This window comes from Aethalodelphis obliquidens, unplaced genomic scaffold (assembly GCF_003676395.1).
Source record: "Aethalodelphis obliquidens isolate GAN/ISIS:26980383/991018 unplaced genomic scaffold, ASM367639v1 scaffold52, whole genome shotgun sequence".
Lineage (NCBI taxonomy): Eukaryota > Metazoa > Chordata > Mammalia > Artiodactyla > Delphinidae > Aethalodelphis > Aethalodelphis obliquidens.
Window position 1 is genome coordinate 4,869,415 of NW_020837996.1, and position 23,232 is coordinate 4,892,646.

Here is a 23,232-nt window from a genome sequence, read left to right on the forward strand (position 1 = left end):
CTGGGTCCTCCCTCCTGCCCTTCCAGTTGGGGAGCAGATGGACACTGAGGGGGAAGCCGACCTCCCCTCTGTGCATCTGGCCAGCTGTAGTGGACAGGCAGCGAGGGCCATCCCACAGGGCACCGGAGAACTGGGGTGGAAGAATGGCCAGGCCCCTGGTCTTGCGTGCACTGATCCCTCATCTCATCAAGGTCACTGTGGCTGGTGGCTTCTGTCAAACTCTTGCAAATTCAGAACAGGGAGATGGGGCGTGGAGGCCTCTGAATCAGCCTGACAAAGTCCAGGCCTCAAAAAGGGACTCCAGTCTCACAGCCTGATGTTGCTGGGCAGGAAAAGTGATTAGTCATCATTTATTCAACATGCATCTGGTGCTCAAGGCATCACCAATAAGCCCCATGCAGTGAGCGCTCATGTTCTCACAGGGGCAAGGGGATGGCCAATAAAAACGAAAACCAGTAAATGAAAAGGATAATTTCGGCTGTTGACAAGTTCCCAATTACAGAAGATGTAATTGAGAGTGACTGGGCGTGGAGGGGGCAACGTTGGAGGAGCCGTACGTCTAGAGAAGAGCCGGAAGAAGACTTGACTCATAGCCTTGTTTCTTTCGGCTCCGCCTCCTTTCTGTTGGCTATGAGTCCAAGGTTTAATTGCATGAAAAGAAGAGAAGGGTGAGAAGCTGACTTTTCCTGGGCAGCAGGTATGTGCTGGGTGCTGGGTATGCCACGTGCACCATCTCCTCGTAGCCCCATGAGGAGGGAATTACTGGCCCCATTTCCCAGGGGAGGACACAGACTCAAGGTGGGACATGGCTTGTCCCTGGCTATCCTGCCAGCAAGTGGCAGGATTTGAACCCAGGACTGTCTGGCTCCAGAGCTGTGCCCTTGCTTGCCCTGCATCTTCCTGCCATCCATGGCTGCCTCACATGACCACGTCCGCTCTCATGAATCAACAGCTGTCTGGGACTTGGGACTTGTGGTCCGATGAGAGAGGTGGTCTGGGGAAGATTCTGTGGCCTGGAAGATTCTGGAATCCTAAGAAGAATGGGGAAGGTGAGGGTCACACTGGCAGGGCCAGGGACCTCTGGGCCTCCAAAGGCTGATTAAGACCTGATTTGATCCACTCCACCCTGTGTCTTTGTACTGCAGCCCTCCCGCCTGCCAGAGGGGCCCATTTCCAGCTACTTTTAATTTGGAACAAACCAGCCGGTCCCCCGTGGTCCTAGAGTTAATAGGATGTCTGTGCAGCAGGGCTAGGATAAGCAGCTGAACAAATTATTCCTGTCTGGTATTGGTGTCATTTGGAAGAAAGGACCAGTGGTCCCAGAGAGGGACAGCCTTGGCAGGTGACGGAGGTCCCACCTTCCTCTCTCTCCTCTGCTATGGGACTACAGGGACCCCAGAGAGCTCCTGGTCAGCAAAATGAATCAGGGGGTGATGGGTCTGCTACAGAGGGGCAAGGACAAGAGACCTGTAGGCTGGGATGAGGGCTACGTGGGAGAGCCAAAGCGAGCACACTGCCCACCCTGGCAGGTTCTGGCTTGGGACTGGAGAGGCAGGAATGGACCAGAATATTGGAACTTTCTGCCTATGACAAGGCACAAGCACTCAGAGATTCCCAGTTGCAACCAGGGATGGGGCTGAGCTAACATGAGCCCGATGCTCGCCTGAGTGGCCAGGAGAGCAAGCCAGCTGGGATCCGGGTTGGTGGGGACTCTAACCTCCCCAGCGAAGGGAAGTGCACACAAGCTGAGCTTCTCAGGAGGCAGGAGGTGCCCTCCTTCTGGCAGAGGGCACTGTCACATCTCACAGGTTCCAAGATCCCCAGAGTCAAGGTCATTGCTTTTTTTAGACAATTCTAGTAATTCCAGACTGCCTGGTGCCCTGAAACTTGTGTATTTCTCCACTGGCAAGACAACTTCTCACACTTGCCCTGTAAGGATGCAGAGCAGTGAGAGAGGGTCCCACATGGGCGAGGAGCTTGAGACAGCAGGTGTCTGGGCCCCAGCGCACCTGTCCCAGGGGTGATAGTGCCACCAGGAGAGCACGCATGGGTCTGTCTTGCTGACCTTGGCCTGTGGGGTGTTCCCTTTCCCCATCAAGCTTATTCCTTAACCCAGGTCATGCCACATAACGGAATTTGTCCCAACCCCTTGCAAGATAGGTGGCTTCCCTGAAGCACCCCAGCAGGTACAACCATTTCTGACAAACCCACCTACAAAATTAGTGGGGAGCTGGTGGCACTCTGCCAGTGACAAGGTGGGGAGCAAAGCCCGCAGGGGCATCCTCTCCAGCCCCGTGGAGAGGCAAGCACCTGGTCTTGACCCCAGTAGAACTCAGGTTCTTCTCCAGCCCTGCCACTCATTGCCAGCTGGGCAACCTGGCTAAGCTAAAGGTCCGTTTCCTTAAAACAGTTAAAATGGAGATTGCAGTGCCTACTTCCAGGGTCAGGATGGGGCAAGGCAAGAGAGGTGCCTAGGGCATGCCGTTTAAGGAGCTCAGCTCCCTGCAAGTGCGGGGTCCCCTCTCGACCTGCTTGCTGCCAGCCTGTGACTTGTATTATCCTTGTTAAATTAGAAAACAGCCTTGCGTGGTTGATATTGCTATTATCGCCAATGATCAAGGAAGAACCTTGGTTTTGGGAGGGTTGTGCAACTCACCCGAGCTCACACAGCTGGTGGACCACAGGGCTGGGACTCCAGCCCAGTCTGCCTGAGGGCAGAGCCCTCCCCACGTTCAAGGTCATTTTCTTGAGGCTCCTGAACAGCAGTCGGGGGGAGGCAAGAGGAACGGCTTGTCTCCGTTGGGTCTGAAGCTGAGGTCTTGCCTAGCACACAGAGAACCGACCTGGGCCGGGAGGGAGGGAGAGCTGGGGCTCCAGTGCAAGGTTCTTGAGACAAATCTTACACGGTCAGCACCGCCCCCCTGCCGACCCCGCCTTCCGACCCCGCAGCTACGCGGGTGGCCAGGACAACTAGAAGCTCTCCTGGATTGGATTTCTCCCTCCTGCTTTGCGTTGGCTTTGCCATCTGTGCCTGGGGTAATGGATGGGTCCCCAAAATGCAAAAGGAAATGGGCTTAAACCTCACCAGCCAGAGTGGAGCCTGCACAACTTCTGGCTCCCGTCGCCAGCCCCGGGGTCTCTGCCAGGGCTGGGGAGCTAGCTGCGCAGGAAGAGGCACGTTCCTCAGAGCCCGGTGTAACTGGGCATCCAAGGCAGGAGCTGAGCATCTGGTAAGCTCTTCGTTAGAGCAGGGGAGGGCCTGGCTCTAGGAGTCACACTCCTAACTCCTAATCAGGGAATCAGGTGTGGGAAGTGGCTCGTGTGTCAGTCTCTGCACTGGGTGGAGCCGTAGGAAAGCAAGTTCAGCGGAGGGGAAACAGCAAAAGTGCTAGAGACGAGAAGCTGCTCTCAGAGTCTGCGTCAGGGGCTCAAGGAACAAGCAGTGAGTGAGAAGTCTCTGCCTTAAGATGCTCACAGCCCCGAGAGTACCAGCTAATCACTGTAGCAGCCCCATGGAGCATTGCCTCAGGACTTATTATGCGGATATCTTTTTTTTTTTTTTTAATTTTTATTGGAGTATAGTTGACTTACAATGTTGTGTGACTTTCCGCTGTACAACAAAGTGAATCAGTTGTACAAATACATATATCCACTCTTTTTTAGATGCCTTTCCCATATGGGCCATCACAGAGTATGGAGTAGAGTTCCCTGTGCGACACTGTAGGTCCTCATTAGCGCAGGAAGCTTTACATGCACAATCTCATTAAGCCCCGTAAGGAGGCCATTTACGATTCCATTTTATAGATTAGGTACCTGAGGCCAGAGAGAGGTAAGGGACCTGGCGCGAGGCTCCCCAGCCAGTATGCAGAGAACCCAAGATGTCCTAGTCTGGCAACCAGTTGCCTATGCCACTGCATAATTTGTTTGCAAACTTTTTTTAAGCTTTCTTTTTTTTTGTTTTTTAACCTTTTAAAAACTCGTTTGTTAAATTTCAGAGAAGTCCAGTATGTGAAACAAATCAAAGTAGAGCTGAAGGGGCAGGAGTGAGGGTGCTAGGACACTCCCCCATCCCCAAAACACACACAACCTCCCCTCTTCTGACAATTTAAATGCCCTTCCCAAGACCCTAAGAAGCTCAGGCACGGTTCTGAATGATTTGTCTGGCTGGAGGCTCACCCTCTGACCATAGACTGAGCACCTCTGGGACAGGTGTGTGCACGGTGCTTCCTAGAAGCTCAGGCTACTACAAGCATCATCTCAGGGTGTCACGTAGTGCTGCTTCATTCATTTAATGCTATTGGTGGAGTACTCACTCTGGGCTGGGCACTGGAGGCGTAGCTCCGGCTACAGTGGTGAGGAAAATGCGCGTGGGCCCTGCCCTCACAGAGCTTAAGTCAAGTGGGGAAGACGGCCTTAAGCAAACATGTTCCTAAGAGAGACACAGATCACATATTGTGATCAGAGCTATGAAGGAAAAGGTCAAAGTCAAGGGGGAGGACCTGATCTCTGAAAAGGACCTCCATGAGAAATCTGGGCCACTGGCAGCTGAGACCAGTGGAACGGGGGATTGCTGGCATCAGGGGGAGGTGGCCAGGACAGGAGCAGGCAGGACACAGAGGGGGTGTTCATGGGCCCACCCTGTTCCCCAGTTATTCCCAAGGCAGGTTAAGAAAGAATACATTGCCCCCAGGACCAGCAGGAGGTACCTGGTCCTATAGAATCTTTACATTCCTCAATCCTGAAAGGAGCAAAGAGAAATACTTCTTCTAAAGGTTGGATTATTGCAAATCTAGGACTCAGTGTGATGAATAATGAATAAGTGAAATCACAACGGAAACCAGAAATCGTTAGGCAAATGTCACGTGTCCATGTAGGGTGTAATCTAAATTCACCTAGGGCCGGTCTATACGTTAGAAAGACTGTTCTCCACTCTCCTGCTCAAGGCTTGGCTCTGCTCTCTTGGTCATTTATTTTAAAAATATTTACTGAACACCTGGGTTGGGCAGCACACCGGCTTCCCAGCCTGTGCCTGGCACAGAGCCAGGGCTGTGTAAACTCTCGGTGCTCTCTGTGGAGCCAGGAGGCAGGACCGTGCCCTGATGCCTGCCGTGGCTCGCCTCTCACACGAGTCTGAGAAAACTCAGTGGTGAAGCAGGTCAGAAGGAGTCCAGGCGGCCACTCGGTCCCCGCTACCGGTCCCCGTGGAGCCCTTTCTGTGTCACACGGATCTTAGTCTTCCGGGATTCTGAGCAGAGAGGGGGGGCCGTCCTGACCCACTGGCTGGTTTCTCTGAAAAGGCTGACGCTCCAGTGCTGCTCCCTCTGGAGCACCAACTCCTTCCACTGCCCAGCCCTGGCCCTTCTGCTCGGCTCAGTTTAGACGCCACTTTTGGAGGAGCTCTTTCACCTGCTCAGGCTACTTTTCTCTGTGCCCTTCGGCCCCCACGCCTCCCTCCTTCTCAGCACTCAGAGTGATGTCCCCGTGGGGTCTGTGTCTTTGGTCTGTGCTCCCACCGGAATGCACGTTTCTTGACGGAGGGCTCGAGTCCTATTCATCCATATGTCCAGCGTCTAATGAGTGTGGCGCAGAGCAGGTGCTCAGTAAATAAATGTCAAGGGGATGGTTGTGGGCAAACGTGCAGGCGAAAATATCCTCCTCCTCATTTATTCAAATAGCCATCCACCCTTTCTCTGAATCTCTCTGTCTCGCTCTTACACACACACACACCCGTTTGCATACACTCTCTCTCCCTGACTGACCTCACCTACTCACACTCACCCACTCTTGAGGCATTATGTCCTTCTGTGATCTCTCTTCCCCTCTGATGCTGCCTGGAGTGTACAGACCTGCCTGCAGTCGGCTACATTACAGAGATTTTGACCCTGGGCAGGCAGAGGGGATGGCCTGGGTCACCCTCTCCAGACCCGTGCCCATCTCAGTCCCTGACCTCTTCTTCGTGTGGGGTCACTGCAACACACTCCGTAAAGGGATCCTGTGTCTCAGCTTCCCTGGATCCTTGAAACGGAGCTGGGAGGTAGATAGGTTTGCTTCATTTTACAGATGAGGAAACCGAGGCTCAGCGAGGCTGTGACTTGCACAGGGAGCGAAGCTGGAGCTGAGACCTAGGTTTCCTAAGTTCAGGCCAAAGCTCTTTCCATTGCATTTCTGGGAAGCAGAGACTGGGATAGGATGCTGCCCCTCACCCGTCACCCCCTGAGATCCCGGGATCCTTGATGAGAGGATTGAATGGGGGAACCCTGCACCATCCCCTAAGCCCTCTGCTCTCTCCGCCTCACCTCAGTCTGTCCCACTTGGAGCCCCTAATAATTCTGCCTGGCAGCCTGACCCTTAGCATTGGGCCTTCAACCCACCTGAGCTTCCTGGAGGGGCAGCGCCCTATTTCAGAAGTGCAATGGGGACAGAACAGGAGCTATGAAAGGGCCAGAGAAAGGAGATGAGCCAAATCTCACCATTCCTTCTCCCATACCCACCTTACAATTTCACCATGCTGGACCTGCCGGGCAGCCGGGGACCTGAACCAGGTCATTAGAGATGGCCATACACAGTCCTTATCTTCTCTCATTGTCATTTAAAAAAATCCCCGATCAAGAGTATGTGGGCCTCCCTCCTTCCCCAAATACCCTGCCTGCCTCTTCCAGTGCATCTCCCCCAAAGACTCTTTCCTCCTGAACGAAGGGCATGAATATTTAAAGACACTTTTTCAGCCAGTGCAGCCACATCACGCCGCTGCTCCCTCTTTAAATTTTATCTCCAGAAAGTTTGCCAGAGTGTCTCTGAGTCCCTCACACTCCTTGGTACAGAGTGTAACATGGGGCCCCAGAGGCAGGGACGTCCCTGAGAAGTTAGCCTCCCCTCTGCATCCTGGGGCTGAAATGCACACATGCAGTCCTAGTTCCGGTCTACAACCATCCCTTCTGGGCTACCCAGGCAGTCAGACCTGAAAACTCCCTGCCACGCCTGCTCCTGGGGAATGGGCCTAGGTAGGAGACGCAGAGAGACAGGGGTCCAAAAAAAGCAAAGAAACGATGAACAAAGACCCAGAAACGCAAGACCCTGGAACCCCGTGAGAGGAAGCTCTTGGCTCCTGACATCAGACCCAGAGCTGATATAGATCCTGTATTCACCAGTGCACGGTGGCTTCCAGCCCCGAGCCACCTCCTGCGGGCGCCCCCTCCAGCCTCTCTGTTCTGCAGAATTACTCACAGCCCACTGCATCAAATCTCTCTTTTATCACAAGGCACAACACTCCGTGGATAACTTCTTGAAACTCTAGTCATGCTAAGCTGCTTCTAGTGCTCTGGGAAGGGTTCTGTCCCTCTGCCCGCCTGTAACCAATCAGCCACACACCGCCAAACCCATTTCCAAAGTTCCAGGCAATTACAGCCGGCTGAACTCCCTGGCCTGGTGCCCGCCTGCTTGCAGCCAGGACCCAGGTTGTCAGCAACCCTGAAATCCAGCCCCCGATTTCTCCCCAGCTTCCTCTGAGACCCAGGCGCACGGGAATGGCCACACTTAACCGCACCGAGGCACCCTGACCAGCCAGACCGCACCAATACAGAAAACGAGGGTCAAGGCCAGGCTCCCTACCTTTGCTGAGGGTCCCAGTGACGAGCTTAAAGACGGTCCGAGCAAATTTCACGAACCCAAGCTTGCATCTTTTGGAGCAGCTGCTCATGGTGGCAGAGGGAAGGCAGGCTCTGTTGTCGGCACCCAGAAGGAAAGGCACCCACCTTGCGTGCCCCTGGAACTTGGAGCCTGCCTGGGCGAACCCTGAGAGAAGGACGCACCCCAGAAGCTACGGGAACAGCACAGCTGCCTCTGCAGTGAGTCCGGCTTCTGCATCCAGAGAGCCTGCAGGGCACGATATCTGCTCCCTTCCTTCCTCCCTCCCTCCACTCCCTCCCGCCGTCCACCCAAGTCCTCGCCACAGGAGGATCTCAGGATGTCAGGGCTGGGGCAGCACTGCCAGGGCACAGGGCGCTCTGAGGGGACGGAGGAGGAGGGTGAAGCTGAGCAGCGTGGGGAGGGAGAAGCTGGAGCTTTCCCAGGCTTTGCTGACTGTCTTTCTTACATGGCAGTGGTAATGTAGCAATTAATACTCGAGTCAGAAGGGAGGGGACTGCTACGCAAAAACACTCCACTCCACAGCCTCCCGGTTCACTCTCCCGCTCTTTCCTTCCTGGTTAATCTAATAGATCAATTTTCTGTGCCGTGCCTTGATCGGGATCTGGGAGGACTTCCCTCCAGAGTAGGAGACCACTGCTTTGCGCTCAGTGGAAAGTTTGCAGGTAGCTTCTGAGCGGCCTGGTTTGCATCACGGAGAAGTTGGGCTGAGTGGGGAGCCCTGGGGGAGCTGGCTTGTGCAGCTCTCTGGCACCAGCAGCAGAGGCTGTCTGCCTCCGTTTATTTGGAAAGTCAATGACTCTGCTGCTTCCCGGCTCCAGGTGCCCCGCCCTCCACCCCAACACACACCCACTCAAAGTCGGGGGGTTCAACTCCAGCTCTCACCCCTACAGAGCAGCTAAGAGTCTGTGCTCTCTCATCAGGACAGCAGAGGAGTGCAATTAGGGCTTTTCTTGACGAAGAAAGTACTCCTCGGAGATGCCGTAAAGGAATGACCGAAATTCAAACAATCTGACTACAGTACAATACTCTTAGAAGTAAAACTGCATGGTAGTATGCAAATATGAACCCCAACTATTGCTTAATAAAAAGTCTGGCTGCTGTTCAGTAGCATAGACCATGTGGGTTGCCTGGAACGTCAGGGGGACATCTCATCCCACCCTCTACACAGGGCCGTGAACCTCCCCCATGACATCCCCACTTTACTTTCCCTGGTGATTTAAAGGGTCCCCATGGGCCATCACCATGGGTACCACCCACCAATGCACTATGGTTCCATTTGAACAGCAGATATGAAATCCACCTGGCATTGAACTAAGCCATGCCCTGGGAATGTCTTTCTCTCTCTCTCCATCGGCTTGTCTATTATCTGTTTCTCTGGGATGTTTGAGAGCACTAGATTGCTTAAGAGCCAGAGAAGGGAGACCACCTGTTGATAAAATGCCACATATGCCAGAACTCATGCTTCGTGTCTAGTTTCTTCCCCATCTTCTGCGAGTCATGTGGAAATGAATCTTGAAACGAACCTCAGCCCTCAGGCCACCAACAAATTTCAATTCCACGAACAGACCCCGGAGACAGCCCACTAGCACAGAGCCTTTCTCCAAGCCCTAAAGTGGCCTGCGCTCCCTGACTCACCGACATGGTATGAGTCACAACACATACAACAGAAAGGAGCCCCGGAGGAAAATACCCCATTGCATTTGATGTCTTAAGGTTTGAAACCGCCATGTTATTCACTCTTTGTCTTAAGGTATTGAAGGTCCCAGTTAAAATGCATGTGATATCTGGGAATATTAATGGCTCTTGTTCTTTTGTACACTTGCTCATATATCCAGTACTTACTGAGCTCACAGTCTGTAGAAAAGGGCTGAGCAGCCTGGGAGCAGGAAGCACTGAGGGCCCCGGATGTAGAAAATGCTGAGCCGGGCACACTAGATAGACACGGTCGGTGCCCTCCTGGACCTAACGGTGGAGTGGACTCATCATCAGATGTGAAGCCCTTGTCAAGAATCGTTTATCCAATGAACTTTGCTCACTTTGGAGAATCTTAGTGGGATGGAGACGCAGGGCAGGTAGAGGTGGAGAGGAAAGAGGAAAGAACTGGGGTGTGAAACATCACTGGGTAGGCAAGCAGTCGGCCAAGGGCAGCACTACCTGGGCACCAGGGAGGAGGAGAAAGATTAGAGAAAGATTAAAAGAGCATGTGGTACCCACCTGACCATTTTGCCAAGGAGAGTACCGCCCTCTGAATGGAGAATTCACTTCATAGGACATGGAACTCTCAGCTACACCCAGTTGCTTCTCTCTTCCATCCCACACAAGGGAAGGACACTGAAAATTGAGAAGCCAAAAAAACAAAGGCTGTGACTTTAGTGACGTTAGCTGACCCTGAACTTGGTCTTTCGGCTGGAAACCTGGCCAGGAACATTGCTGGTGGAGGTACTTCTGGAAGGCTGTTAGCAGCGTCTGTTTGGGAATGATGAGAGATGTCCGGAGGGGATTCGTATTTGGGCTCCAGCTCAGGAATCTGGAATCCCAACATTTGAACACACAGGGGTAACGAAACAACGGCACCTACTGTTGGAAGGATCAGGCCAATCTTATAAGCAAGTATCTCATAACTCCTCCAAGCAAGACAGATAATGGTTAAGACCATGGATCTTTGCACCTGGTATTTAATCACTCGTTCATTCTACACCCATATATGTTGAAAACACTGTTACCATGACCTCTGCTCCAGCCATTGAATATACAGTGATGGACAAAACAGAAAAAGTCCTGTGCTTGTCAGGGTCACGTTCACATGGTGGAAGGACAGACGCAGTCAACCAATATGTGCATATATCGATTGTGCTTTGAAGAAAAAGAAAGCTAAGTGGATAAAAGTGACAGGAGCTCCTATTTTATAGGGTCATCGAGGAAGTCTTCTCTCTATTAAAATGACACTTAAGCAGAGATTCCAAACCAGCCATACAGCTCCCTGAGGTAATAACTGTTAGGGCTGAGGAACAGCAAGTACAAAAGCCAACGACAGACCCGAGATCCTAAGGTCTGCAATTTAGCAATTGTTGGAGCAAGCCAAAGAGCCTCAGTTTTTTCATCTGTAAAATGGGAAGAACAATTCTTCCCTCCTAAAGTTTGGGGGAGATTTAAATGAAACCAATGTGATTAATTTAGCTTCTGGCATAGTAAACCACTTTGTCAGGGGCAAAGGTCATTCCTGCTGCTCCTACTACTGCCACTGTTGTTGTTAGTGCCACCACTCCCGCCCCGTCCCCTAAAAGAATTCATGCTGTGTAGGTGAAGCTTCATGGTCACTGGAAATCGTGGAGCCAGGCTCCAAGGTTTAATCTCCCCTAGTAGTAACCCAAACACTAAGCATTTCAGATCCTCCTCTGAACACAGCAAGGCAACAAGTATCTGAACTCTCAACCTTAAATAAATGACTCAGGCCCAGAGAAGGTCGACAGCATCCAAAATATCACACAGCAAACCCCCCAGGAATGTGAGCAAGGTGTTTAGTGTGCCAAGAAAATTCCCAGCGAAGGAAGGCTGGTTGTGCCTATATTACATCCATGATAGGAGAGTATAGGAGAGGATCCTTCTCTGCTCAAGAAACACGGTATTCTGAAAACCAAGAACAGAAGAGGCCACACGGTATTCAGGTGGCTCCAGGGAAATTAAACCGTCAGCAGGCTTATAATTAGTCAGCCTCCTTGTACCAGTGTGCGTTAGCCAAAGGAACTTGGGAAGACAGTTATCTCTCCACTTGAAACTGTTTATGGGAATCTTCACAAACTAGTTCCAGGGGGAAGGAGGAGAGGCAGATGGGGGCTCCAGAGGGCGTCTGGGCCCAGGAAAGTGCACTGACCTCTCCGAGGGCAAGGCTAAGACAGGACAAACATGCTATTCCTTAGAGGGTGGAGAGGCTGTCCTCACAGTGATAATGATGACAGCAGGATTCATTGAACGCCTTCTACGTGCAGGTGACTGCTCTAAATACTCACTTTGCCCAGATCTAATCCTTATGACTCTGTGAGGCAGGTACTATTATGTTACCGACTCTACAGGTGAGGAAAGACTCAGAGAAAGAAAGTAACTTGTTGATGGTCACACAGCCATCTTGAGTCAAGACCATTTGACGTTTGACTCGAAAATTCATGGAAACTTATTTAGTATCTCATCAGGGTTCAAAATTAAAGCCACTGGCAGTGTGAGAGAGATGCGTTTTGCCTCGCTATTAAAAGAAAAAAGCAGCTGTCCCTTAAAATCATAAACTCCCCATCCCTAAAACATCATGGAGAGAGAATGGAGACATTCATCCTGGAGGGAATTCCCTCCACGGCCATAGCTGTGGGGATGGGAGGGAGGTGGAGAGTAGGCACAGATTCAGTCACAGAGCAGCCAGGAGACACAAGCCACACCAGCTATTTTAACAGAGAGAATTTCATATAAGGACGTGTTAAGCAGGTATTGGAGGACCGGAAAGGCAAAGGGGGACAGTGAGGCCTCACAGAGGTGGTAACTGCGGGAAGCAGCTGCCTGCTCTAGTGCTGGGGCTGGGGGTAGGGGTGACGACATAAAGAACTGGGACCCTCAGGACCTAGAAGCCTGGAGGAGGGACTCTGTGACAGTGAGCCTCAGACCTTTGAGGAAGGGGTGCTGGCTGGCTGGTGCTAGCACCTCTGAGGCAGAGCTATGAGGTTGATTCTGGAAGTTCAAAAAAGTATATGTCAGAAACCGGAAGCTGCCGCCACTGCTAGGCTAAAGCACTGTGGCCGTGGGGACACGGGCAGGAGCAGGAAGCTGCCTGGAAGGGACAAGGCCCCCTCTCCAGCCTGCAGCCTCCCTCTCCGCCATGGCACAGCCTGTCCTGGCACTGCTGGCAAAGCAGAGAGGTGGCTGGCAGAGTCCCAGCCCAGCATCACGGAGCGGGGCAGGGAAAGGAGCCCTTGAAGCTGAGGGTCAGTAGCTTAATAACCGGCACAGTCTAGGTGTCTTCCCTTCTGAAATTCTAGAATCCCACTATGTGCCAGGCACTGGGGATGCACCAGCCAAAAAGACAAAATCCCTTCCCTTGAGGAAATTGCATTTTCCAGGTGGAGTGGGGGAGGGGTGCTCAGACCATAAACAAACACGTTTATAAGGTAGAGAATTTCAGAGCATGAAAATACTCTGAAGCCAATAGTGACCAGTGTCTGTTTTTCTGATCAGAAGGACTGAGTCGTCTCAGAGCTCACTAAACAGCTCATAATAGAACAACCACTAAGAGGAAAAGGGCAGATTCCATGGGGGACGGGATCATTATAATCACCATGACTTGTTACTCTGTGCTGGGGGTTGTATTTGGATTATCTGGGTCTTGTCACAAACTCATGAGGTTGGTATTATGAGTTAATGTTACCCATTTTACAGATGGGGAAGTGGAGGCTCTCAGGCAGACTTGGTGATTCACTCCAGGGGAGGAAGTGGAGTCAATGGGACTGGTGACTGATCAGAGGAAAGTCTCAGGGATGGGAGGGAGTCAAAAGCCACCAGCGTTCCTAGAAACAGAAACAGGAAGGATACGAAGAGGATCAGGTCTGGGGAGTGAAATGATTACAGATTCCATTTGTCTTAGGGAGAGAAAAGTCTAGCTCGTCGATGGAAATGAAAGTAAGGAACTCAGGAGAGAGTGTAGGAGCTAGAATTCTCATAAATAAATGATTTTTTGTTTCTGCTTAGGAGAAAATAAATGTGGCATCCCAGCAGGCCCAAAATATTAGCATTTAAATACGGGCTTACACAGGTGGGTAAAAAAGGCAATTTCCTCAGAATTAAATCAGTTTTTGTTTTCCTTTTCCTCTGAGTCTCAGAAAAATCCGTTCTGTGCAAGTGTGGTCCTCAGAGGGGGATTCACCTTGCTCTAGGCCTCCATGTTCCCAGTGGGGCTCCATGTCCTTCTCCATTATCATTATGAGAAATGATGCCTAAGAGCTGATGGAGATTCATGAGTGCTGTTGGCTGGCGTTGCTCAGGCCCATTTGTGTTGAGGGCGGGGCACCTCGTGTGGGGGTCTTGATGCCCTTTGCCCTCAACTGTGTCAGCACGTCTGCAGGGCCTGGCTTGGAGCTGGAGGAACCACGGTTTTGCTATGCAACTGGCGAGAAGGGAGATGGTGCAGCTGCAGAGACTTCCAGGGAAAAGATGGGGAGAGACCAAGGGGGTCCTTGAAACCTCCCCTTCTCCGTCTGGTGGCCCCAGATGCTACCCCATTGCTACGCATCGACACGTCCGGCCCAGTGCTGCCTTCTCCTGACCCCCACCCTTGCGTACTACGCTCAGAACTGGACTCGGACCCCCTGTGTTATGTAAGCGTGGAAAGAGAAGAGCCAGCTTCAGCTGGATGCCAAAGGCCACAGGTGTGGTCTGGCTGCCCCAGGCTGACCAACACGAAGCCATATAAGTCAGGCTCCCTGTGTCTCACCACTGCGTCCCGGAGGCCCTGAAAGCAGGACACAGCTTCACAAAATGCACATTTTAGGGCTGGGGTCCCAATTCCTAGATACAAGTGATTCTGGATTCTTCTTTAATTCTTATGTTCCCATCAAAATATACCTGTCCTGTTTCAGCGTCTGCAGGGCCCTGCTCTTTGCAAATAGCCCAGATGGCTTTTCCCGTATTCTTTAGCTCAGCAAACCACATCATAGCCTCCCAGGATACCCAGGTCACAAAACTGGGGGTCATTCTTGATTTCTCCCTCATCCTTTCCCCTCGGTATTAGTTTGCTGTGGCTGCTGTAACAAATTACCTCCTACTGGGTGGCTTAAAACAACAGAAATTTAGTCACTCACTAAAGTTTAGTTCTGGAGCCCAGAAGTTTGATATCAAGGTGTTGGTAGGGTTGGTTCCTTCTGGAGGCTGAGGGGGGAATCCGCTCCCTGCCTCTCCTAGCTTCCAGTGATTGCCGACAGTCCTGGGCATTCCTTGGCTTGTAGATACATCCCTCTCAACCTGCTTTGATCTTCACGTGGACTTCTTCCTGTGTGTCTGCTTTCTCTTTTTATAAGGACAATAGTCATTGGACAATGGTCCCAATCCAGTATGACCTCAACTTAATTTAACTAATTGCAACTGCAAAGACCCTCTTTCCAAATAAGGTCACATTCTGAGGTTCCTGGTGGACATCCATTCTGGGGGAAAACTACCCAAGTTTCCCGTCTTTCCATGCCATCATTAGTTCCATCCAAGCTATCCCCCGTTCTCGTCACTTCTGCTTCCTTAGTACCTCTCTGATTGGCCCATTTCTCACAGTGAACCTGCTTAGTCAGCACCTCATTTACATTCCATCAGTGACTTCCCATTGCCTTCAAAATCACACCCACGCTGCTTGGCAGTGCTTTCAAGGCCCTTGTGATCCCACCACTGTTTATCTCTCCAACTTCATCTCACCTAGGATACACAATTGTATTCATTCGCATATAAATGTGGACCCCTTTGTGTGTCTGTTGGTTTAATGACAGCCTCTCTCCCTGCATGTAAGCTGCCCGGAGAACAGGGAGAGTGTGTCTCTTTTGTTCACATTTCTATCCCAGGCCTGACACGTACTCCATGCTCCCTCAGATCCCAGCACAGTGCTGGGCACGGAGAGTGTCTTGAGAACTTTGATGCCTGGACAAAGGATTCTGACCCTGGAGTGATGCTGAGACAAGGAGGAAGGTAGACTAAGGGAGCTGAGCCACTTGATCAGGGACACAGGGAAAGGTACTCCTCATCACCCCACCCTCATCTCCCACTTCGGTGGCCCTGAGCCACCTGGCCAGAGGAGACCACAGCCCTGGGGCCCATGGAGACATGGCTGCTGTGGCTGAGACTGCAGTGGGGGCAGGGGCTGATCTCTGTCACCTCCAGTTCACAGTCCTGTCTTTCTCCTGCCCTGAACCCTCCAGCAGCCTCCCTGCAAGGCTCTGGGTTAAGGTCCCGGCAGCCTCTGCCTCGCTCACTCCCTTCCAGCCTCGCGGGCCCCCTGGCTGTTCCTCACACAGGCCAAGCATGTTCTGGACTCAGAGCCTTTGTGCTGCGCTTCTTCGGCCTGGAACGCTATTCACACAAAGTTGTTCTCACCTTACTCAGGTTTTTGCTCACATGTCACCTCCGCAGAGTGGTCCCTCCAACAACTCCATCGGGAAAGCGCCCCTCTGACCACCGATTCCCTTACCCAGCGGGGGCAGGTGTGTGTGCGTGTATCTTTCTTCAGGGCACTTGGCCTTCCCTGACTCTATTTTATATACGTGTCTGCCTGATATCTGTCCCCCGAGTCTGCAAGCTCCCAGACAGTGGGACCAGGTCTGTTTTCTCTCCATCCCCAGTGCCAAGGGCAGCCCAAGGAAGAATGCCCGCCTCCCCACTGTTCATGGAGACAAGCTGGGTTCCTCCAGCCACCAAGCTCTTTTGAATAAATTCACCAAAACAGACTTGAAATTTTGCTCTGGTTGGGATCTTGCCTGGTTTAGAGCACCATGGATAACGTGGGTTTTGGAGCCCATGAGACTTCAACTTAAGTGGCCACTGTAACCACTCATTAGGTGTGTGTCCATAAGCCAGGTATTCCAGCTTCCTAAGCCTCTATTTCCTTACCTTTAAAATGGGGATAAGACCTCCCAACTGTCAGAATTGATTCTGGTGTTAAACGGGCAGGGTGACCAACTGTCCTGGTTTCCCAGGACCAAGGAGCTTCCGGGGAAGCAGCTACTTTCAGTTGCTAAAATCACAACAGTCCTGGGTCACTCTAGGGGCCCCTGCACAGATAGAGAGGCGGCCTCTCCCACAACAATGACAATGAGAGTGGAGAGCCTGCGTTTTTAACCCAAATTCTACACTGCCTTCAGATTTTGGGTCACTTGCATTTTATATTTTACTACATATATTGTCACAAATGACCCAAATCCCTTGTGGCACCAGGGCGGGTGTCAGAAATAATAAAGAGGTAATTCGTCATGGGTGGCCAGTCCCCTCTGCTTCTATGGTTGTCTCCCTTTCTCTGTACCACTCACAGTCCTGTTTCCCCAGATCCGGTCATGGAGAATAGAGGGGCTGACCCTGACATTCACAGCCAGGCCAGACTGACTAGTCCCTTCTACCTTTAAGGCCACCCACCAAGAAAGCCGGGAGAATGGTCACATGACCAAGGCCAAACCACAGGCAGCTCCGGGTCTAAGTCAGAACAATCCTTCTAGAAATCCATCTAGAGGCAGTGATGGAGGGAACTTGGAGAGGAGGCACTTCCCGGTTAAATAAAAGTCCCTTTAAATAGGCATCCTCATATTGGTAATTACATCAGCCCCCAGGGGGGCCGGCAGAGTCCTGGGTGGCTAGTGGGCAGGAGGGAGACCCTGGGGCATTTGCATCGGTGCAGTGCTGAGTAGGGGCTATTTCCCAAACTCTGGTGTAATGCTCACTGCAGATCCGAGAAAACCCGCCCTTGTCACTGTGCCCAGAGCCTCAAATAGTGAAACCAACTCAACTCTTAGAGGAATTCAAGCTTAGTGCCAAGCTGGCGTGTTCCCAGAAGGGCAGGAGGCAATGGCATACCAAAGGGGATGTGAAAGCTTTTTGGGTAGTTTGTGTTGTTTTTCTCCACCTAGTCCGTAAGCTTGCTCATGCTGGGGAGGGAGATGCTCACCCCTTGAATATACACTCCCCCCCGCCCCAGGTTATCTTTCCACTGCAGAATGTCAATACCTTTCACCTTGGCATCGCCCTCGAATTCCAGTGAGCAAAGGAGAGGCGGACGAACCCTGTCATTTGTCTAAGCCTTGTTTCCTTGTCTGTGACGTGGTTGTAACGTAGCTTCCAGGTTGGGTATATCAAGGTGAGGAGTAAATAAAATAATACCTGAGAAGTTCATTTCTAAGTTGAGAATTGATACGTGTTCAATGGTATACTGGTTAGGAGGCAGGGCCATGTGATGGTTAAAAGCCCAGTTCCTACACCTCTGAGCTATGTCACCTCTAGACCAACGAAACCTCTTAAGCCTCGGTTCTTCCATTCCTCACTCTGTAAAATGAGGGTAGTTACATCCTATGATTACCGTACTCAATGAAAAATGTGTGTAAGGACGTGGCACATCATAAGCGCTCAAATAAGGACAGCTATTATCATTTGCAGTTGCTGCTGTTGTTATTGTTATGATGTTGACCACTATACAGATGAAGAGACCCGTGGCTGCCTCTCCAGGTGTGCTGACCCCACATGGAATTATCTGGAGTCTGCAATGACTGTGCGTCTCTCCTCCTTACAAGCTTCAGTCACATCTCCTGTCTCTGTCTCTGGCCACGAGTCTGAGAGCTGGGTGTCCTTGGGCTTCAGAGGTTCCAGAGCAGTAGGACAAAGGACCAGACACAATGGGCCTGGAGGCATTTCCAGGGCCCTTTTTCTTCTGTGGCTTCAGCTTCGGTTGGAAACAGTATGGGTCCTGCCTTCCTTAATATGTGAGTGAACTAGGTCAGCTCAGGACAAATCTTTATTAAGACTCTGCCGTGTAGAGGAGACAATGCTTGAGTTTGATTCTCTGACTTGAGGGGCTAAGACCCCCTCCGAAATAACTATGGGGCAGAACTCTGTGCAGCCTTGGAGCTCCTCTCTGCGACGTCCTCACTCTCTGCCCCTGCAGTAGCATCCCATCAGCCCTCATTCTTTCCTATCTCTTACCCACATGAATGGGGAGTCCAGAGATAGAGTGTAGTGGAGAGAAAGAAGTTATTATCCCCTCAACTGACACCTAAGCTCCTCTCAGGGAAGGGATTGCCTTTGTAGATAGAGGTGTGGATCCTTGAAGAAAGAAAGACCTAAACTTCTCTGTGGTAGGAATTTGGGATGGGAGAGAGCTGAAGAGGGCTTAGGAAAGTGGAGATGGAGGCTGGCCTCCAGGTATTGGGAATAACCAAGGGATGTTTAGGGAGATGTCGAAACTCACCTTTAAGTTGTCTGTGTGGCTGTGAGGTAAGCTCCGTCTGTCTCCCCAGACTTCCCGTGACGTTGGCTACATACAAAGGATTTGTCAGATTTTTAAAGTGAAAATTAGGAGAAGGGATTGAATTACAAATTCAGATGGATTTGATGCAGAAGAGAATCAGGGTACCTATGAAACCAAGCAGGTCCCTAAGCTGGCCTAATTCAGTGTCAGCAGGTGCTCAGAAGTCCAGGTGACTGGGAATACCCTGACCTCCGTACACCTCTCCCCACATCTACATAATAGCAGAGAGACTGAGAGCAGAAGGGGCCCACTACATGGTCGTGGTGGGGGGACATCCAAGAAAAGCCATTGGAATCCTAAAGGATAAGGCATCTCAGCTGATTTCCCGGTTTCAAACATAATAGAAATACTAACAGGGGCTTGTGCATTATACTTTCCAAAGTGCTTTCCCATATTTTGTCACTTTTAACCTCAGCCTTTTGTTTCAGTTTTCAGACAAGGAGACTGCAGCCCTGAGAGGTCACGAGACTCATTCGAAGTGACACTGCCCACGGTCTGTTCTCCACTGCTGTTGGGACATCTGCTGACTCAGCAGAGCCCAGGCATCTGGTTGCAAGAGTTTGCTAATCGTTAGGATGTTAAGTGACTCCAAAAATACTATGGGGTGGCTTCCAGGAGGAAAAGCTGAGCACGGAAATGGGGCTCAGGGCCAATCTCTGTCATGGCCCACCCCCAGTCGGTAGGGAGCAGCGGGGTGAGCAGGAAGGGGCCAGGGGCAAGCCCAGCCCAACGGGCCCAGCAGGGAAAGCAGTGCTTGTTTGGTGTGGCAAAGAGTATGGTGTGGAGGCTGAGGGAGCTACATGGGGCCAGAACTCAGGGATCTGTGTGTGCACAGCTGGGGGAAGTTTAGGTGCAGGGGCTGAGGGAGCTACATGGGGCCAGAACCCAGGGATCTGTGTGTGCACAGCTGGGGGAAGTTTAGGTACAGAGGCAACGACCTCAGAAGAGCGAGCTTTCCTGACAGCTCTGCTGGGGAGTTGTTGCCGTTCTTGGCAGCCACAGGAGGGGCTATTTTTGACCAGGACTCTCTCAACCCCACCATCTTCTTGACAGGGAGGAAGTCCTACAGAGAGGCTGCTCTGCGCCTAGAACGCAGGTCCCCCACTGTCTCACTAGAGGGAGCCCAAGTTCCTACTCCCTGATCTGCAGCCCACCTGGCTAGGGGTGAACGCCCTTCTGATCCTGAGAAGATGTAGGTCAGGGGACTTGGGGGAGGAGCAGGTATCCTTCCTAGTGATGGGGAGATCTCAATGCGCTTTGGACAACGTTTTCAGGAATCACAAGCAGCAAAGGCTAGATCTGACTGTAAAATGAGTACTGTTTCTACTCACAGTTTTTGAGACCCTCCAACCCTCACTCGGAACCTGGTGGTCTGTATTCTACCCTCAACCTGCTTCCCCATCCCAGGATCAGAGCTCTTCTCAGCAAGTCCCACTCTGTTCCAAGTACAGAGTCCCAGGACCCAGACGCAGCGACAGGAGATGGGAGAGGCTTGGCCGTGTGCTTGACAATGATCATAAGACCCATCGCCTATGAAGAAGGCAGTACGAGTGGTGGGCAGACATCTGGGCTCTGGAGTCAGACAATTTAGAGTCAGTCTCCAAATCTCCCTCAAACAGACGTGATTGCCAAGGGACCAGGAACCTTGTCTTTCTTGTTTTCCACAAAATCCCCAATGCCTTGCATAGAGCCTGGCACACACAGAGCAGTCACTATTTTATGAATAAACCAATGGCTCCAACCTTACTGCTTCTTTAACCTAGCACCACTTACTTCATCTCTTTGAGTCTCAGTTCCCTCCTCTGTAAAATGGGTACAAAAACCTACTTACCAGGTGGTGAGGATTTGATGGGAAAATCCAGCTATGGCACTCAGCACTGTGCTTAGGGTATAGTAAGCCTCCAGCAACAGCAGTCAATTCGCAGTTCGCAGGTGCCCGGCACTTTGTGAGGTACCGTGTGTTCATGCACACATGTTTGTGTGTGCGCATGCATGGGCGTACATGTGCATTGGTGTGCATGTGTCCCGTGTAATCGTAAGTTATCCTCCCAGGAAGATGGTTCTGTTATTGTCTTATTTTTACAGTTGAGGAAGGTGAAGTACAGAGAGGTGCTGCAACACGTCCAAAGTTGTCTTGCTGGTAAGTGATGGTGGAACCAGATTTTGAAGCCCAGTCATCTTTGTTCTCACGCTCAGAAATTTCTTGCTTAGAGTCCTTCTGGATCTGACACTCTGCAAACGACAATGTACTGGCTTGGGTCAAGGCAAGCCTTCAGCCATCCTTTTCTGCGTCAGACACTTCCAATTTGGTGACCCCAGGCATCCAAGAGGTGAGGAGCTGAGTTGCCCAAGGATGCAATGACGGATCGCCAGGTGTCAGACACTGGGCCCAGCCTTGCATCTTGCTGCCATGTGGAAACAGGATGGGCTCAAGGAGTTTATAGCCCACCGTGGGGGGCTTTCGGCCTTCAGCGTCTGTGAGCATCTCCCGGGCCACTAGCCACGTGCAGATGTCAGTGCCCACACCCCAGGCGGCAGAGGCTGATTCTGTAGGTCTGAGGTGAGACTTTGGGGCGTGAATCTCTGACAAGCACCCTGGATAATTCTATGCAAGTGTTCTTTCTACTTTTGGAAATTATGAAAGAAAAAGAAAGATCTGTCAAATAGGTATGTGCCCTACAGTTATCTGTTAACCAGGAAGGAAGGGGAGAGCAGGCTCTGTTTCAGCTTTGCAAGAAAGGGGGATGTCAAAGAGATGTCACTTTATGGGTAAGTCACCCACCAGCTCCCCCTCCCCCGTTGCCCCCCAAGCACCATCCCCGTGGCTGCTCTCCAAAGAAGCGCTGAGTCGGCTCCCAGGCAGCCGCCCATCTGAGCTCCCTGTGTCGTGCTCCTACACCTCCCTTCGCTTCCACTGGAAAAAAGAAAATTGCCAAGTAATTGCTCTTCGACAGCCCATGCTGGTCTCGGTCCTTTCCTTCTTGCTGAGATTATAATTAGGGAATCAGTAAATTTAAACAGAAAATCCATGAGCTGCACAGAGCCTTCATCTTTCAAACGCCATTTTACGTACCCTGCAAGTGGCACTCGTACCCGGTATGGACAGCGGTGGCAGGACGAGGCCCTGAGTCAGGTGGGGATGGGAAGCCCGGGAGCACAGCCCCTCGGCTCTCAGCACGGGTACAGGGGCAGCAGCATGAATGAGCATTTGCTGTGCCCTGGAGGCTGGGCCAGGTGCTTTCTAAGCCTTGCTTTATTACATCTACCCTTGGAGGTAGCACTAGTTTTATTCCCATTATGTAGATGAGGAAACTAAGGCTCAGAGAGACAGTGACTTGCTCAAGGTCACACAGCTAGGAAGAGACTCTTAAGATGGACTTGAAGCCCCACATGTCTGATCTCTCAACCTATGTGTTTTATCCTGAAATTTGACTGCTCTCAATGGACTGGGGGCCTAAACCCCAGGTCAGAGTAAGTTTCAGGTTGTGTGGTCCTCCTTTTTCCCCTTCTAAAGTCTGGGGGCAGCCACAGCCCGGCCTACGCCCCGAGGGTCTATAGGTCTAACAGAGGCTCTTGGTGGGGCTGAGAGAGAGGAGGAGAATTCTGCCCTTCCTGTGAGCTGTGGCTTTTCTCTGTACTGATAACACTGCCTCCCTACCCTGGGTCCTCGAAATAACTTGTCTGGGCAGGAAAACCCTTAGCATCACCTCTACTTCCATTCTTCTGATGAGGAATCAGAGGTCTCAGAGAGAGAAAATGATTTTGCCCAGGGTGCCTCCGCCAGCTATTGGCTGATGGATTTGGGACGAGGTGCTTCCCGACGCCCTCCAAGGCCGGGCTGCTTCTCCAGGGTTCTGCAGCTCTGCAGGGCTGGACTCCAGCTGCAGGGAATGGGCCTGTCCAAACAGAAAGCCAAACCATTGGTAGGTGGAGAATGAAAGGAAGCTCACGTATCTTGTTCGCCTATGATGTGTTGGCTGTGAAAGGGAAGGGTGTTGGAGCCACCCTGTCAGCGGGAACTTTTGGTTTTGCCTTTCTCAGTGTCATGTAAAAAGTGAGAATGTTGGGCTTCCCTGGTGGCGCAGTGGTTGAGAGTCCGCCTGCTGATGCAGGGGACACGGGTTCGTGCCCCGGCCCGGGAGGATCCCACGTGCCGCGGAGCGGCTGGGCCCGTGAGCCATGGCCGCTGAGCCTGCGCGTCCGGAGCCTGTGTTCCGCAACGGGAGAGGCCACAACAGTGAGAGGCCCGCGTACCGCAAAAAAAAAAAAAAAAAAAGTGAGAATGTTTGTGGTCCATACCTGGTGGAGGTGATGTGAGGACGTCTTGGGATCATGAGTGTATGACACACACCTACAGTGTGGTGTTCAGTATGTGTTGGTTAAGAGCCAAGACCATTACTTGTTTCCTTGTTTAATAGTGTACTAATATTATTAATAATTCTTATAATAACACTGTGGGATATTAATACCTCCATTTTCCAGATGGGAAAACCAAGGCTCGCAGAGATTAGGGAATTTGGTTCAAACACAATAGCTAGTAAGTGGCAGGTCCTGGGTTCCAGCTGGGATAT

General features: G+C 51.6%; 1 protein-coding gene across 3 annotated transcripts in view; it reads right to left on the reverse strand.

Annotated features, from left to right (window-relative positions):
- Nucleotides 1-21,373, reverse strand: part of KCNIP1 (potassium voltage-gated channel interacting protein 1) — a 370,998-nt gene extending 349,625 nt beyond the window's left edge. For 2 of the 3 annotated variants that reach the window (XR_003428273.1, XR_003428272.1), the window contains exons 1-5: nucleotides 20,493-21,373; nucleotides 18,602-20,233; nucleotides 14,481-14,685; nucleotides 13,052-13,190; nucleotides 9,862-9,978 (exon numbers count right to left, since the gene is read on the reverse strand). Coding sequence is in view for 1 of the 3 variants with exons in the window: in XM_027084322.1 (XP_026940123.1) it covers nucleotides 7,609-7,696 (88 nt within the window). In the remaining 2 variants the exon portion in view is untranslated. The other variant, XM_027084322.1, reaches the window with a different exon arrangement.
- Between the last annotated feature and the right edge of the window lie 1,859 nt (nucleotides 21,374-23,232).